General features: G+C 38.4%; 1 protein-coding gene across 3 annotated transcripts in view; it reads right to left on the bottom strand.

Annotated features, from left to right (window-relative positions):
* The window catches only part of SRPK2 (SRSF protein kinase 2), a 148,349-nt gene extending 129,814 nt beyond the window's left edge, over positions 1 to 18,535 (bottom strand). For 2 of the 3 annotated variants that reach the window (XR_001515750.1, XM_015571221.1), the window contains exon 1: positions 17,695 to 17,873. Coding sequence is in view for 2 of the 3 variants with exons in the window: in XM_015571221.1 (XP_015426707.1) it covers positions 17,695 to 17,735 (41 nt within the window). In the remaining variant the exon portion in view is untranslated. Of the gene's footprint in view, positions 1 to 17,694; positions 17,874 to 18,277 lie in introns of those variants that run through there. The other variant, XM_006774891.2, reaches the window with a different exon arrangement.
* Between the last annotated feature and the right edge of the window lie 621 nt (positions 18,536 to 19,156).

Below are 19,156 nucleotides of genomic sequence, written 5' to 3'. Positions count from 1 at the left end.
AGAGACACATTGACTGGTTGCCTCCTGCATACAACCAACTGGAAGTGCAGAGCAAACCCCCAACCCAGGTACATGCCCTTGACTGGGAATTGAACCCTAGACCCTTAGGTGGTCAGGCCGATGCTCTAGCCACTGAGAAAAAACAGTCAAGGCTGTTAATCTTTCTTAGCTACATCACTGATATCAAAGTGTCATTAATGTCTACACAGCTATAAAAATCACAAGCGCCATACACACAAAAAACGTTAAACCTTTTGCTGGTCTCTCGTTTAATTGTTCAAAATTTTTAACTAACAAAATGTATTAAACAGCCGAAACGGGTTTGGCTCAGTGGATAGAGCGTCGGCCTGTGGACTGAAAGGTCCCAGGTTCGATTCCGGTCAAGGGCGTGCCTGGGTTGCAGGCACATCTCCAGTAGGAGATGTGCGGGAGGCGGCTGATCGATGTTTCTCTCTCATCGATGTTTCTAGCTCTCTATCTCTCTCCCTTCCTCTCTGTGAAAAATCAATAAAATATATTTTTTTAAAAAAAAGTATTAAACAGCAAACAGAATGAAGACATTTAATTCTTAGTATCTGAATTGACTGTGCTTTTGACCTTTTGTAGCATCTCCTGAAAAGGCTGCTGCTACTTAAAGGAAGCAGATACTGTGATCCCAGGGGATCAGAGTCACATTTACACTTAAACCCTGGTCTTCTTGTCAAAGAAATTGCATAGTTCTCTTCAAACAGAGATTTGGGATTAAAAATCATTATATCAAACCAAGATGGGCAAGAAAAAGGTAGAAGAGTCTGCCCGGTGTGGCTGAGTGGTTGAGTATCAACCTAGGAACCAGGAGATCATGGTTCAATTCCTGATCAAGGCACATGCTCAGATTGTTGGTTGATCCCCAGTGTGGGGGAGAGGTACAGGAGGGCAGCTGGTTAATAATTCCCTCTCATCAATGAAGATTCTATCTCTCACTACCACTCCCTTCCTCTTTGAAATCAATAAAAATATTTTTTTAAATAAAGAGAGAAAAGGGTATAAGAGAACAAAAAATGTGAATTTTGTCCTTGTGTGCTAGTTATATTTACTCTGTTTCAAGGCCAAGGCTGGCACTCCTCATCTCTTTGCCTTCTTGACGCTTACACCTTGAAGTTACTGGAGGAAGACCTGAAGAGCACAGGCCCATTAACTGCATGCAAGCCTGACTCAAGACACCTTGTACGTGAAAACACTCGACATCTTCTGGTATCCAGAACCTGAGGCACAGGGGTAAGAGCTGCAAAACATGGCTTTCAGGGTACCTTGACCAGTAACAGGTATGCACATACTGTTTTTCTTACCCATGAAGTGGGACTAGAACCATCTATCCTATACACCTGCAAGGGTTTTTAAAAAACTAAACTAGTAGTGAACAGGAGAATACGCTATAAAACAAAAGGCATTTCTTCCATGCTCTGTCTAGGGCAAAAGAACAATACCAGTAAAACTTAAAGTAACCATTCTTGGTTTTCTTTTATCTTTTTTTTTAAATATATTTTATTGATTTTTTACAGAGAGGAAGGGAGAGGGATAGAGAGTTAGAAACATCGATCAGCTGCCTCCTACACGCCCCCCACTGGGGATGCGCCCGCAACCAAGGCACATGCCCTTGACCGGAATCGAACCTGGGACCCTTCAGTCCGCAGGCTGACGCTCTATCCACTGAGCCAAACTGGTTCTGGCCATTCTTGGTTTTCTTAAAGAGAAAGAAAGCTGGTCAAACCAATGCTCCAACACTCTAAATTTCAATCCTATCTGGAATCACTTCACTATTTGGGGTATCAGTTTTCATCATGAATAAACAAGGGTGGGGGGCAAACTGGACCTTCAAATTCCAGTCTTGCTGTGATGTTTTTATCATCTATACATCTATATATGCCTGTTCAAAAGAACTAGTTAAAAGCTATGGTTAGTGAATGGTATGAGACAAGATGTAAATCTTCTATTTCTTTTTAAAAGCTTTTGCTGCCCATGTGCTTTTTTAAGGCATCACCATATAATTGAGCAAATGTTTGCCTAGTGTTAAATATATGTTATTTTGTTATCACATGCCCTTAAATGCAAGAAAAACAAAACAAAACACTGATGTGCTGCATCACTGGGGAGAGGCGGGCTATGCTGGACTTGCTGGGGAATACAATGTCAGTCACATTTGGAGATACACCAGTGGCAAGGCGTGGTGCCACTGAACCCTTAGTGGGAATTTTAAAGGTCAAAACTACAAAAAATACCCTATCAAATCAGGTCGCCAGACAGAACCTCATCTTTAGAAAAAGTTAACTTTAGAAGATCCACTTTTAAAACATTGTTTTAAATAAATTTCTTGGGAAATGCTTGATTTACATTAATCTAAAAGTATTTTTATAGTCCTGGCCAGTGTAGCTCAGTTGTTTGGAGCGTTGTCCCTCTGGTGTGAACAAGTTCACTTATGCTAAACCAAAGGGTAGCGGATTCAATTCCTTATCGGAGCACATGCCCAGGTTACGGGTACAATCCCCAGTTGGAGCAGCCAATCTCTCTCTCTCTCTCTCTCTCTCTCTCTCTCTCTCTCTCCTTCCTTCCTCCCTCTCGCCCCATTTTTCTGCTCTCTAAAATGAAGTTTTTTAAAAATAAATAAAAGTATTTCTACAAACAAATCCATCATAATAATCTTATCCTAAGAATCAGAAAAAGACCTTTTTAATATTCTCTATAAAATCTAATTTCATTCAACAAGTGGTTGGATAAACAGGTAAGTTTTACTACTATGATACAGTTCAATTTTCATCACTAGCTGCTAAATATTTTATAGCAACTCTGAGCGAAGCAGAGGAAACTGTTTTTTTCTTTAGGAGCCAAATGGACCGCTAAGAAGGGCCTAAGCTGCAGCTGGGACCATGCTTGACAGCAGGGCAGAAACCACAGCAGAAGCTGCTCGGGTACACCTCAGTGAAGGGACTGGACGTAAGGATGAACCATCAGACAGTGCACAACTCATTACACCAAAACACAATTTCTTGACTTGTTTACTCTGAAATAAACACTTGCATCTATTTTGAAATGGATGTGTACCAAGATATCATCACAGCAGTAAATCAATACACTCTCTCGTTCCAACTACAAAAGCCCAGGGAAAAAATGACAGTCCTAAACTGAGCAGGAAATCACATTCAACAGTACAAGGTGTTTATTATATCACTAGAGGCCCGGTGCACAAATTCGTGCGCCAGTGGGGTCCCGAGGCCTGGCCTGTGGGATTAGGCCGAAACCAGCTTTCCTGACATCCCCTGAGGGGTCCCATTTGCGAGAGGGTGCAGGCCAGGCCAAGGGACCCCACCAGTGCACAATCGGGGGTGGAGAGAAACGCAGGAAGTTAGCCAGCCGGGGAGGGACCGCAGGAGGACTCCAGAGCGGGTCCAGCCCTTCTCGCTCAGTCCGATCAGCTGGACCCCAGCAGCAAGCTAACCTACCAGTTGGAGCATCTGCCCCATGGTGGTCAGTGCATGTCATAGTGACTGGTCAACCAGTCGACTGTCTGTCCCCTCGTGATCAATGCACAACATAGCAAGCAGTTGAGTGGACTTAACATATCATTAGCATATTACGCTTTGATTGGTTGAACAAACGACCAGACAACCGGACACTTAGCATACTAGACTTTTATTATATAGGAAAAGGCAACCAAGGATTCATCTAAAAAAGTCTTTCATTTATTCAAACAGACTGTCAAATTATAATTGAATACCCAGTAAGAATAAAATAAAGGGAAGCATTTTTAATCTCTTAAGAAAAGAAAATGAAAATGATTGAGTTAAACAACAACAAAACTTTTCTTTCTCAATTCTATGTTTAATTTCATCAGACTTCCCTTTCAATAAATAAATATAACAAAATTCAACATAACTATGAACCTGGTTTAGCCTTGCATTGAAGAGGCCCCTCCAAGCAGACTAAGGATTATCCTAGCCCAAGAACAAGGTGACCTTTTGATTCTGGGTCCAAAGAGTATAATAGTAATTATTAGTAAACTGTCAGGAAAAAAAATAAAAGGGATGGTGAGGGGACAAGAACTGAGTTTCAAGTCAGTATTTGGATTTTATGTGTTTGTGTGCTCTGGCTAAAATAAGATGACGAGAAGAACAAAGTGAGAATAATTGTGTGTGTGTGTGTGGGTGTGTGTGTGTGTGTGCGCGCGCGTGCGCGCACATACAATCACATATTGAATACCATAAACTATAATTCAGCTACTATCTTTATTTTTATCAGATATAATAAACTTAGAAATTTGTCTATATCATTTTCTCTTTTCCTTTAAAAGCAAAAATTTAAAAACTAAATTGTTTTTACAATTAATAGATGCTGTTAAATTAATAGAAAATTAAAAAGATTTAAAATTCATTAAGTGATGTGATGGCAGATAATTAAGCAGCATTCTTCTCCCTTGAAGGGGAGAACTAACAATTTTATCAAAGGACAAATAACTACAGAATACAATTCCCTTCAAATTATCCAATATGAGTTAAAATCAAGTGTTTTACTCATACAGTATAATACTGTCAGCATAGGAAGAGAAAAATAATTTTTAAATGAAATAGGTGGAGCTCCGGAAAGAGAAAGAATTATAAAGAAAACAATACTCGGGGAGGGTTGGGGGGCGGGGGTAGGAGATCAACCAAAGGACTTATATGCATATGAGAATAACTAATGGACACAAGACACTGCGGGGTGGGGGAAGCCGGGGGAATGTCAAGGGGGGGAAAAAGGAGACATGTGTAATATTCTTTGTAACACTTTAAGAAATAAAAAAAAAGAAAACAATACTTGCCCTGGCTGGTGTGGTTCAGTGGTTGAGCATCGTGCCATGCACCAAAAGATCACCAGTTCAATTCCCAGTCAGGGGATAGACCCGGGTTTTGGGTTCAGTCCCTGTCGGGGTGCATGTAGGAAGCAACCAATATCTCCCTCTCTCTTTTTTTCTCTCTCTCTCATCAATAAAAACATATTTTTAAAAAAATAGTACTCTTGCCGAAACCAGTTTGGCTCAGTGGATAGAGCGTCGGCTTGCGGACTGAAAGGTCCCAGGTTCGATTCCGGTCAAGGGCACGTACCTGGGTTGCAGGCACATCCCCAGTAGGAGATGTGCAGGGGGCAGCTGATTGATGTTCCTCTCTCATCGATGTTTCTAACTCTCTATCTCTCTCCCTTCCTCTCTGTAAAAAATCAATAAAATATATTTTTAAAAATAGTACTCTTTTGTAAATAAGAAAAGGTTAAAGTAACTGTTCAGTGGCATTCTCCTATTTCAAAAAAAAGGGTCCATGTTTTTTAAATTTTAAATTACAATTAAATTTTAAGTTTAAATGTAGCTCTTCAGTCATGTAGCCAGATTTCCAACGCTCAGGAGGCTATGTTATAGACCCTTCCAGATCACTGCAGAAAGTCTATGGTGCACCACTGGCCGAGAATATTTTAAACAATTTATAGAAGTAATACTTTATATATTCGAGCAGAGACTTGTCACAAATCGTTTATACGAAACTTTGAGACAAACATCTCAAATTATTAACTGTAAATGAGGAATCCTGTCATGATTATGCATATGTACCATTAAAAAATACTGAAGGTAGCCCTAACCAGTTTGGCTCAGTGGACAGAGCATCGGCCTGGGACTGAAGGGTCCCCAGTTCGATTCTGATCAGGGCACATGCCTGGGTTGCGGGCTTGATCCCCAGTAAGGGGCATGCAGGAAGCAGCCAATCAATGATTCTCTCTCATCATTGATATTTCTATCTCTCCCTCTCCCTTCCTCTCTGAAATAAATAAAAATATATTTTAAAAAATACTTAAGGCTCAATAAGCCAACCACCTGTCTTTAGAAAGGAGCATCTCTACCCATCCAAATAAATAAGGGGCCACACTCTTTTTAAAGCCTGGGAGAGAAATACATTTCACAGCCTATCTTCGTAATCTAATCCAATGTTTAATACAGCACCAAAGAATCCATCTGCCCTCTGTCATTCAACTGGTAAAGAAATACTGCCATAATTTTTCCACCCATTTCCAGAGCAAACGAATAACATTCTACCACCACCTCTGCAGCGTGTCTTGCAACCTTCATTCTAGAGGGGAAAATGCAGTTGGTTAAGGCTTTCCTGAAAGACCTTCCTTCATGCACAGGAGCATGTGCATGTTCTAAACATGAGCGTAGTATCTCCTTTGCTACAACCTTTCAGTGGCTCTTGGAAATTTTCAGCATAAAGTTCAAAACCTTACCACTGAATCCTTGCCACAGGCACATCTCTTTCTCACCTATTTTCCCATCCTTTCATCAACCTCTTTCCTACCCTTATGTAATTTCACTCTCCTACATGCTGTTTCCTCAGCTTGTAATGCTAACCTGAGAGTTTGGACTTAAGATTCCAGTCCTCCTGTGTACAAAGCACACAACCCTCTGCCACCATGCCCTCCAAAAAGACTCAAAATCCAGCAAGAAAAATGTATTTTGCCAAAAGGAGGATCTTGACTAAAAAGATGATTAAATTTTGCAATAAAGTCAGTGAATACTAATTCCTGCACATTTTTAGTAAAAAAGGAAACCAGCCACCTATGTTGAATGTTTTGTCATCTGTCTGGTGTGAGAAATTTGGATCATATAACTTCTTGAAATCCCTTATAAAATTAAGATTCATTAGTTTAGTATAAACAGTAAGTACACCTTTGGCAGTTCATAAATGCCTGACTGAAGACCAGAATCTACAGTGCCTTGTATCTTGTTAAAGTTGATTATATTGACTTCGCTGTCATTAATACACACTGAAGGTATTGTGAAACAATGAAGGTATCACAATGACATCTGGCTTTATCAGAAGGAAGAGCTAAGGAGCAGAGGGACTAATAAGGTCAACATTGTCTAGCATATTTTCAGCGTCATCTTTGTAACTCTCAAAAAGAGACTATTTTGAGAACCCCAGTTGAGGGTGTAAGCAAACGGGTCCTTTATATACTGCCAGTGAATGTGTAAAACTGTACCATTCTGGAGGCAATTTAATACCCTTATCAAAAGACTTACAAGTTGTCATTGCAAGTGATTCCATGTCTAAGACTAAGACTCAATACATAAAATTATGGTACATCTATCGATAGCATGGACTCAGTCCTATTCAGCCTTTAAAATTGATACTATTTTTTAAACGATGCTATAGATTATTTAATTAAAAGATTGCATATGCTAAGGGTAAAAAACCAATTCTAAAATAATTTGTCAGTATGATTCTGAGTTTTCTTTGGTGATGTTGTTACAGTATAAGCTGCTCCATTTTTATATATCTACATACACTAAAACAAAAAAAGTAAGAATAATGTCTGGCCTTTCATGATAAAAGCATGTTTTTTTTATTTTCTCTTAATCTGAATTTTCTAAAATTAACACATCTTCTGAGATATGTGAAAAAAGGTTGTTAAATAAGCATTAATTAAGTTAGAGAGAAGGTTTGAGTCTCCTACAGAAACGAGTGTGCTTTCTCCTTAAAGATAGTAAGAGCAATGTTACTTTTTCCCTTTAGTTTGGCCGTCAGAAAACTGAAAACCAGATTTGTCAGTCACCCTCAGGAGCTGCAAGGCAAATGCAGCTCTGAGTGTGCACCTGGCTGTCCTCCATCATAGCCTTCTACCCTGACCTGCATTTTCTCTGACACTTTTGCTATTGCATTGTAGATATTCTAACTAGATTGAAAAAAAATTTATGGAGAGGTAGGTAAAGGAGGGTGAGGGGAAGAAAGGTGGATAAAGAAGGGAAAGGGAGAAAAAGGATAAGGTGGCATTGTGCCACCTTAAGGTGGATAAGGTACAAACAGAAGATTGTTCCACCTCTGTTATTTTCAGATTATTTATTAAAGTTTAAGTTCTACCACAGTGGATACTTAATAAATAGTCATATAATAAAAATAACAACTTCCCAGTCTGAGAAATGAGTATCTTTTGGGGGGCCTTTCCTACTCCACACAACTGGTATCTTATTAAATTTTGGTTTTGGAGTATGTGGTTATTAGAGCAGTCATCACTCATGCTTTTGCATATTTGAAATGTCACAAAAACCCAGAGACCCACTCTCTAGCATGATAAACTTTGATTTGTATACCTTCAATCTATAGATAATGCTTAGTACTCTTAGGATTTGAAATTCCTTTACAATAAGTCTTAAGTCTGCATAGGACTATGGCTTATGAATTGTGAGTCAATGTGCTATAGTATAGCAGAAAATGTTTACCATGAGCTGAATTTAGATAGCAGATACTCTTTTTTCTAAGGCTCATATGACCTTTTGTTTTGGTTTAATTTGCACCGTCACCTACATATAAAAAAGCCTAAGCAACCAAACTACTGAATGACCGATCAACTGGTTACTATGACGCGCACTGACCACCAGGGGGCAGACACTCAATGCAGGAGCTGCCTTTTGGTGGTCAGTGTGCTCCCACAGTGGGAGTGTCACTCAGCTGACCGACAAATACCAGACACAGGGCTCCTGGCTGGCCACCACAGCCTGGAGACCGCAGCAGTGGCAGGCACAGCAGGGCCGGGATGAGCAAGAGCAGCAGGTGGTGCTGGACTGCCAGTTTCGCCCGATCGCCACAGACCATGCCAAGGGACCCCACCAGTGCATGAATCCGTGCACCAGGCCTCTAGTTTACTAGTAAAATAAGAGAGAGCTGACATAAAAACAACAAAACTTCTCTAGGCTCCAGAAATCACAAGAGCTGGCAAAACTTGGCCTGTATTTGACATGGCAGTAAACAGCAAGAGCTCATCAGCAGCCACCTTTTTGGATGGAGAGAATCCAGTTTTCTAGAGTCTCTTCCTGGACCACACCACTCACTGACAGTGGCCTCTGGTAGGCAACTGTATTTGTAACCCTTTCACCACAGCTCTAGTCTCCATGAAAGCTCCCCAAAATGCAACTTACTAGTTATGTGTAGTTCTTTCAAGGAGTGCCAAGGTCTCCCACTGTAGAGTGCCAATGATACAGCACCTCAGCACTCATACCAAAGAAACTGGTCAAATAATATCAGGAGTAAGCCATCCAGCAAAGATCCTACATTTTTGTGCTGCCTTTATTATTCCCCAATTTCCAAATCATTGAGTGGCTAGCACATAGCAACTGCTGATAAATGTAGGATGGATGGATGAGAAATGCAATCTACACTAAAATTAGTGTTAACAACTTCCAGCTACTAGGAGATAAAGAATTCTGCTACAAAGGAAATCTGCAATATGACAGTTAAAGGGAGTTGTTCAAAACTTCCCTGATCTTCCTTTTGTGGTAAGGGTGGGGTGGGGTGGGAGGGTGGGGGGAGGGTCCCCCAACTGAAAACAATGAAGTGCCACTGCTGGTATACAAAATGATCTTAAGTTGTACTTGGGGCTTGGAAATGAATTACAATGAATCACATAATGAGAAAGTTACTTCTTTCCCAAGGTTCTTTCCATTGAGTGTATGAAAGAACAGGTCTCACTTTGATGCTAACACATTCTTAAGCCCCTTTATGAAACTTGCCAATTTAATTTCCCTTGTAAACAGAGGAGCATATGGCTCAAGGCTGAGGCCTTTATCAGACAACAGAATCCAGACAGGATTTAATAGTAATTGTTTTTTAAGGCAAATGATACTAATTCTTCAGTTCTGGTAGAGATACAAATATTCATTTTAAAGAAAATTAACTTTTACAAGGCATTATGAGGAGGGGAACTGACTTTTTGGGGGGTGTAGAATCACTTCATAAATTATATAAATATCTAACCACTATCCTGTACACCTGAAATTAATATATTAAATGTCAACTGCAATTGAGAAAAATTTTGAAGGTATTATTAAAGTTTGTTATATATATTTTACCACAATTAAAAGTAAACAAAAAAGCATGATATTAAGTAAATAATAGTGGAGGGTGGAATGCAACCATAACCAAAAGCACCAAGGTGATATAGAAAATACTGACATTTGGGGAATAAATGGCTATGGTATGGCATCACTAGTTTAGCACAGAGATAGAAAGTGTTCAAATTTAATTTCCATCTTACATTAAAACTAATGTAAAAAATATGTAATAACAAACTGTGCATTTTTATGGTGACAAAAAAACCCTAAGATTTGTAACCTTAACACCTTATAACAGTTAAATTCACTTATGATTATAATTGACTACATACAATTTTATGTACATAGACTATATGGCTATAATTTATTAACCAATGCTAATACCATAAAAATAGATGATTCCCTACTACCAAAAAGTCTTACCACAGATTTCATAATTTGTAAGCTTTAAATGATAATATAAAAATATTTTGCCCTGGCTGGTGTTTCTCAGTGCTTAGAGTGTTGGCCTGTACACCAAAGAGTTGCGGGTTCAATTCCCAGTCTAAGGCACATACCTGGGTTGTAAATTCATCTCCAGCCCCAGTCGGGGTGTATGCAGGAGGCAATCTCTCTCTCTCTCCCTGTCTCTCTCACTCCCTCTTTCTCTCTCTCCTCTCCTCTCTCTCTTTTCTTCTCCCCATTCCCTTTCTTTCCCCCACTTCCACTCTCTCTAAAAATCAATAGAAAAAATATCCTCAGGTAAAGATTAGCAAAAACAAATAATGGTAATAAAATAAAAATATTTTGTAATGAAAGCACTTCTATATTTAAAATCATAAGTTAGGGCTAATAGTAAGTAAACAGTAAGTAAACCAAATGTCATTGATACTCCCCACTGTCAAACAGCAGCTGTGACAAATGCTACAAAGGAGAGGTGCATGTTTTGTAAGGGCTTATAATAGGCGTAATCTGACCTAGGCAGGCTTCCTTGTGATGAGAGGATGTCAGCAGCAAAACAACAAGGTAGAAGAGACATGACCAAAGTCAGAAGACTGAGACTGGGCTGGGGAGTGTGGGTGCTCACTGTCACAGATATGGAGTTTACCTTTATGCCAAGAACAATGGGAAGACAGTTGAAGGGCTTTCACAACAGAGCAACCCTCCTGGTCAGATCTGTGTTCTGAAAGGTTTGCTCTAGCTACCATGTGGCAACCCACCAAAGAGGAATCAGAAAACAGAACCAAAAATTAAATTGATAACACATAAAATAATTGAGAAACTCCTGAATCTATACCAAATAAATAATTATCAACAGGAAGGAAGCTCAAATAAATATCTGGTTTTAAAGCAAAAATCAAAAGATAACACTACACTTTTATTTAGGTATATAATACAAACATTTTATAGACTATGAATATGAAACTTAATCCTTGGAACATATCAGAAAAGTCATAATTTCTTGGTTATACACCAAGTGGCCTCCCTACCTCAAGGGCTTTTGAGTAAAGAGGACTGAGCTCTTGAAGGAGTTCTCCAGGGTGGATGGCTGAGTACCAAGAACTGAGGCTCTGGTTACTTACCGCTTCCCAACCCAAGCTTTCTTTTATGTTTTACATGATAACCTTCTAATAGGTTTAACTGAAGAAATAATTTTGCTATTAAAGCCACATCAGAAAACTAGTGTTAACACCTGCAGCCTCTAGGAACCAGTTGAGATCAGAATCCTTTGGTGGGACCATAGTGCCTCAGAGGACTACACCATATGGTTCCTGTTTGGTCTAAACTTCTAATTCTGATTTCCTTCATGAAAGTCAGTATTCAGAAACAGGCCCCTGTCTGCTTTTAATCCTCCTCAAAAAGGTTCCACTTCTCAGTCACATTGTGGCACGTCCAGCAGAATGCTAAAAGAGAGAAAGGGGAAAAAGGGAGGGAATAAGGTAAGAGAGAAGGGAGAAGGGAAGAGAGAGAGAATACAGGGGTGGCAAGTTGGCAGGACCTGGAGCATAGCTGGTGGGAGTGTAGATTTGCACATTCATGTTGGAAGAGTGGCAATGCAATGTCCACAAAATCTCAGCAATTGCACTCCTAGAATATACACAACAGAAATGCATGCACAGGTCTATTCACCAAAAGACATGTATACAAATACTCCTAGCAGCACTGTTTCTAATAGCCACACATGGCAAACATTCCACATGCTTATCAAAAGTAGAATGGAAAAGAAAATTAGATATATTCATATGATGAATACGGCAATGAGACTAAATCAACTACACCTACAAACAAAAACATGATGAATCCCTCATAGGTAATGAAGGAAGAAGAGTATACAGAGAGTTTTTATCCTATCCTATATAATAAAAGGCTAATATGCAAATTGATCAAATGGCAGAATGACCTGTCGCTATGAAGTGCACTGACCAACAGGGTTCAGATACTCAATGCAGGCGCTGCCCCCTGGTGGTCAGTGCTCTCCCACAGGGGGAACACCCCTCAGCCAGGAGAGCAGCTATGGTGGCGGGAGCCTCTCCTGCCTCCACAACAGTGCTAAGGATGTCTGACTGACGGCACAGGCCGGCTCCCTGGGCCTAAGCCATCAGTCGGACATCCCCCGAGGGCTCCCGGACTGTGAGAGGGTGCAGGTCTAGCTGAGGGAACCCCACCCCGAGTGTACGAATAGTTTATATATAATGGCCTCTAGTTTATATATAATGTTCAAAAACAGACACTACTCAGAAGTCATTTGTGGAAATAATCACAATCTTTACCTTAATACTAAACCCAAAATGAATCACATACTTAAATATTAAGAGCCAAAAACTCCTGTAAGTAAACCTAGCAGAAAATCTTAGTGATCTTGGGCTTGGCAAAGATTTCTTAGATACACACAGAATATAAACTACTAAAAAAAAAAATCAATAAGTTGGATCTCATAATGATTTACATTATCTGTGTACTTTCCCATATATTGTCAATAAAAAGATTACTAAAATTTAAAAAAAAATAAAGCATAAGGAAGGAAGACAACATAATCAGCCACTGTCATCTCATCACTCAGGAAAAATACATACAACTCAAATACATTACCCCACAAACTAAGAAACAAAGCCAACAGAGGCAGAGTTGGGGGTTAGGAAAGGTAAAAACAGTTATCAGTAAGTGCCCTACCCTCCAAGCTGGAATGGGGAGGGGAGAGTCCAATGGAGACCCTTCTATAAAATCTGACTCTTCCCAAGACTACTTAGTTCACCACAAAGATATGGAGGAAAGCACATTCAACATAAGAGCAAATAAAAGACACCTTCATCCTACATCCTCTTCCACTGAATATCCTTTATTTCCTTCTCTCTTCATCTCCCATCCCTATTTTTTTATTTTCTCCTTATTCTTCCAGGCTTCTCCTTTTGCTTTCTGCAACCACGCATTATTATCATACGCCCTTTTTCTCTTCACTTAAGAGGATCCAAAATAAGAAAAAGAATTAAAATACACATGCAAAAATAGCATGGGTTCTTTACATGTTTCATGTATCCTTATATTGGGGGAGGGACAACATACAATCTTTATTACTTCACACCAATCCCGATTATACAGCATTATTAAAATATAGGCCACAGCATAAATATTTTTATACTTTCTCCCTCTCTCCCTTTCTCCCTTCTCCTAACAAAGGTAGCTAGCAATTTGTCAATTCAAATATATGCTAGCTATGTGGGATGCTAATTACCTAGGCTATCATTTCTTATTTATTCCAATATATGGACCCTTTTCCTTTTAGTATCTGTTCCCTGAGAAAATGCAAACGTTGTAGGCACTATAACTTTTGACTGTGAAGCTTATTAATTACAGAAACATCCATATACATTTACATAAAACCATAGCAGGTGCAGGCAATGCTCAATGTGACTGTAGATCCTCAGCTTCTCAGGACCCTCACCTCACAAACTGCTCAGCCCTCTCTGCAGTCAGTCTAGATGGGTTAGAAGCCGTGCGTCTGTGCACTCTGGGCTCACCACTTGTATATTGAGTTGTCCAATTTTGGCCCAGCCAGTGTGGCTCAGGGGTCGAGCATCAACCTATGAACCAGGAAGTCACGGTTCAATTCTGGTGAACCAGGTCACAGTTCAATTCCCGGTCAGGGCAACTGCTGGGGTTACCAGCTCGATCCCCACTGTGGGGTGTGCAGGAGTCAGCCGATCAATGATTCTCTCTAATCATTGATGTTTCTATCTCTATTTCCCTCTCCCTTCCTCTCTGAAGTTAATGAAAATATTTTTAAAAAGAGTGTTATCAATTTTGCTCATGAGTTAACTGAAGAAGTACTAGTAGCAATACAGTCTGACAATAATTATAGTACAACAAAGTGCTTTCTGTTCACTCAGGATCTTTCTGAGATATTCCTCTGAATCCTCCCAACAGCCTTTTTTTTTTTAATCCTCACCCAAGGATATGTTTATTGATTTTGAGACAGACAGACAGACAGACAGACATCAATCAGTTGCCTCCTATACCCACCCAGAACAGAGATTGAACCCGAAACCTCTTGATGTACAGGACAATGCTTCAACCAGCTGAGCCACCCAGCGTGGGCAAAATGTGTGCGCTCACTCTCTCTACTCACATAGAACTGGAATTCAAAAAATGTTCAATAAGGCTGTGGATGGATAGTTCAGTTGGTTAGAGCACTGTCCCCATCTGCCAGGGCTGCGAATTTGATCGCTGGTCAGAGCACATAAAAGAATCAACCAACCCAGCTGGTGTGTTTCAGTGGTTAAGCATTGACCTATGAACCAGGATGTCATGGTCCAATTCCTGGGCAGAGCACATGCCCAGGTAATGGGCTCAATCCCCAGTAGGGGGCATGCAGGAGGCAACCAAACAATGATTCTCTCTCATTAATGTTTCTATGTCTCTCTACCTCTCTGAAATCAACAAAAACATGTCTTAACAAAAAAATCAACCAACGAATGCATAAATAAGTGAAACAGATGTTTCTCTCACCCACTCAAATCAATAAATAAAAAATTTTAAAATAGTAAAAAGTTTTTTAAAATAAAAATTAAAAAATTTTAATAAATTATTAATATCTTTTTTCTAGCTATTATTATTACTATTCCTCTTCCCCATCTACTCTACCCCATAAATTTCCAAATCCCAGGAATGTTCTAGATTGGAAAAGAACAAAACTTGAAAACCCAGTTTTTGCATCACTTTTTTTTGCATTAAATGGAGTAGATGAGGAAATAAAACTGTGCATGGCTCTGTCCCTATCATATTTAAGATGAATACATTGCTTCATTCAACAGGCACTCAATTAAACACAGTATAGTAATCGTACAATTTACTCTTAAAATCTGTAAGAAGGATACGCTCTTGAAACAGATATGCCTCCTCCTACCTGGCAGTAACAGACAAATCAGGCATCATGTTGTTTTAATCCATTCAATAATATTCTCTGCCCCTAATTTTAAAAATGCTTAAGTTGAGATTTTCATTTCTCTCCAAAATATAAAATCATAAAAAAGTAACCTTTTGTTCTTCCATTGGCTTTTGTCCTCTGAGTCAGCCATTCTAAACAGAACAGTAGTATTCCATGCCTCCCCTACAAAACGACATTCGTTGGGACCTCCACTATTCTATTAAAGGTAAATACATAATTTTAAATTTCATGGTGGCATTGAGAACTATTATTTTAACATTTTCTAATCTAGGCCCCACATAAAAACCTTCAAAATTCCATTATCAGATTACTTCAAATCATATTTGTATTTTTCAATGAAAGATTTTTAAGAGTCTACAAAAATAAGTTTTCTCTTTTGTTGTTTTGCTTTTCACAAAATGGTCTAGAGAAAAGCAATAATTCAATGAATACTAGCTGTCACACGACTAGAAATTCCCATTAAGGGGGTCACATATAAGACATGGAAAAATTATTAGGAACATCACATAACTGCTGTTAGAAGTATTGTTTCTCCACTTGGTTTCCTGAAAGACCTAAAGATCACTCTGTACTGCACACAGTGAGCAAAACCAGTTGTGGCGAATGGTGACTTGGTTCCTTACAAACAAGTAGCTTTCCTCTCTTTAAAGAAAGAAGACTGGGTTTCCTTTTCATCCTTCCCACTAAAAAATAAATGGCAATACTGACCATCCGTAAATTCCAAATATCTTTACGACTCGGGTCATGCCTCAAGCAAGTAACTTTTTTACAACACTAGTCAAAGACTTATAAATTTTAGGTAAATGGTAAACAAAGAATTAAAAAATTAAAACAAAGAATTAAAAAATATTGCTACATGGCACTACAAGCTATTAAACTCCTGGGCAGAATATAGTGTTACTAGGCCCAAATTTTCTTTTTAACATGGGATTCGTGTTTTTCAAGTTCTTCCAAACAAATTAAAAAGACAAATGATTTGACTATTCATCATTATATGACTTTAAAAAGGGGGGAAGAAAAAGGGTGACCTCTATTTTTAACGTATTTATATTAGTAAAACAATTTCTATGTTTGCAAGTGTTGGCTGACCCATAAACCACATTTATCACCCACTAAGTCAGCATATCTTAACTTACAAATATATATGTAAGATATTTGAAATATCAAGCAAAGCAAGAATAACAAACAAAACAAGCAAGCTCTGGTAAAACTCTGTATACAAAGTTGTTATAAGCACAGCAGCTGATTTCTGAACTTTAAAATCATGGCCACATACATCCTCCTCCCTTTCCATCAAATTTAACCACAGGAGCTTAGGTAAAAAATTAAAAATAATAAAATTAAACAAGTAAATATGATCACCAAAATATTTTAGAATCTTCCCTTATAAAATGTATTTTAACCATTAAAAACCTCACCCATTCCTAATTTCTCAACAATTTGCGTCCATTCTATTCAACCCTCAACTTATCAATAGAGAATTCATGCTTCTCAAAAAGCCAACATAATTATTGCTGTCATCTCATTAAGAATGTTCTTCTTAGGAACAAAACTCAAAGGTTACAGTTGGCACCCAGACGGTTCACTATTTACGCCACCACCCTCTCCCCTTCCCATCACAACCATTGTACTGGCAGAACATTCACAAGGCTGAAGATTATTTTCATCTCAGCAAACAGAATGCTTAAAAACGGATGACTAGCCCAAACCAGAAGTTATTAGCTACATAAAAATAAGCAAAATGTGCCTAAATTTTTCTATTTTCAATCTCTAAAGAAAGCAGTAACATCTTCAATATTTGCAATGCCCTGAATTATAGCCAGGAGACTTTCACCTAATTATATTAATAAATCGATTTAATGTCATCATTTTGTCATCAGATCATGTCCTCCATACACTAGTGTACTTTAATTAAATCCCTTTTACCATGTTAGGTTCTTCACATATTTTTTCCCAGTGTTTTTCCTATATCATTCCTTACTACCAAATTATTTCTCCATCATGTTTTCCTAAATATTAAGTCTATGAACAAAAAGGATAACCCTGAAAACCACAGAAAAGAAAAACCAACACACCTAAAATACAAAATATCAATGTTAGGTATAAACTATTATTAGGTTGTCAAGAGAAAGGTAAGCATCAAGGTATACACCCAAGAACCCCAATTTAAAACATTATATAGTATACAAAATTTTGGTAAACAGAAGTGAACACAATATTTACATAGCAAAATAGGCAACTACAGCCTCATTTCTGACTTGAGATAAAAATACCTTTACTTCTATGTATTAAGTAAGTAGCCATTTTAAGGAAATATCGCCTTACAGGTACAATAATTTGATTGACATATAAAATAATTGCTTTAAAAATACTTGAGTCATTTTGTCCTTACCTGCAGGCATGAACCATTACTGCATGCAGTGACTGTTCCATCTCCTAGCACAGACTTGAAGAAGCATCATATCTCTCTCTCATAATGTGACTAATCTGAGGGTTTGCAATTCCTAAGCTATTTACAAATGGCACTCCCTTTTCACATAAGAAAATATTTATTACAACCAACGTCAAATGTTTTTAACCTAGATCTTACAGTGTCGGTAATTTTGTGTTACAGCAACATCAAAATATAGGAAGAAAATCTAATGCTAGCATTTTCTTAAAGCAAGCACAATTTGTTTGTTTTTTAGCTAAGTAAATTATTTTTAAAGCCTTCAACAGCTGTCACACAGGAACCCGTGGTCTGCTGTGTTATGGTGTGCATGCTGCAGCTGATTAGGCTTCACTATTTTTTTAAAAATCAATTACCCTTTGTAAAAGCAGAACAGCCTGCCCAAATACACATCTCCAATACAGCACAACGACCAGCATGCAGTACAACGCATTATATAGCAAACTTAAAAAGAAAATAAAATGTCCTGGTTTGTTTCTTAGCAATGCTACACCATTAATTGTTCATGCAAGAGATGTAGCTGTACCTTTCTGAAGAGGACGACTTCTCAGAGTTAACTGACATCAGCAGCTCAATCTTCTGCTTGATTTCTGGAAAAATCAGAAAATATTCACAACCAAGATTGCCTGCCCTTGCTTTCAAGCCTTATATCAAGAGATTTTTCTTCTCTAATCCCTTTTGTTCAAAATGAGGCCACAAGATTCGCAGCACTTCTGCTAGGACTGGGATTCAATGGTGCTATAAAGGGAAAACGCTCCAGAGGCATCAGGCCTTGCTAAACTATGCACATGACTGTTTATGAAAGCAGGAAGTACCATTTCTTTTAAGTAGAGGGGTGTGTTGTTTTTTTTTTAAGGTAGAACTAGGCTGGCCCTACAAGGAGATTTTAAAGGCAACAAATTAAAATACAAACAAAAAGTGCTAACAACTAGATCCAACATACTAGATCATTTGAGACGCCTGGGTAATAAAGTTACAGGCTGTAATGAACAGATATAAAACCCTTGGCTACTTCTATTTCACCAGTCCTGAAAAATATGGCTCAGTGAATCATTTTTGTCACTTAAGAATGAAATAGTAAACCAGAACCCCAATTTATAGATTGAAATTTTTAACCTGTTATAATTTCCTGGTTGTCTTTAATTAAAGGTATATGTAGTATGTACTCCCTACTCCTTTAGAGAAAGACTTGTATTTTACACCTTAATTTCCCCCTCCTCCTTCCCAGTACATACAGCACAAGTGAACAGCAACACCCAGTTACCTAGCACATAATCTACTTCTCCTTTTAGGAAAGGCCTGACAATGCCATCACAAACAGAAACATACGCGCCAATTCAATTAAACAATAACTGCCTAATACTGATTTGGTAAAAAAGATAACAGACTAAAATGGAAAAAGAGG

The sequence above is a fragment of the Myotis davidii genome, unplaced genomic scaffold (assembly GCF_000327345.1).
Source record: "Myotis davidii unplaced genomic scaffold, ASM32734v1 scaffold125, whole genome shotgun sequence".
NCBI classification, from domain to species: domain Eukaryota; kingdom Metazoa; phylum Chordata; class Mammalia; order Chiroptera; family Vespertilionidae; genus Myotis; species Myotis davidii.
This window is presented reverse-complemented; position numbering and strand designations above follow the sequence as displayed.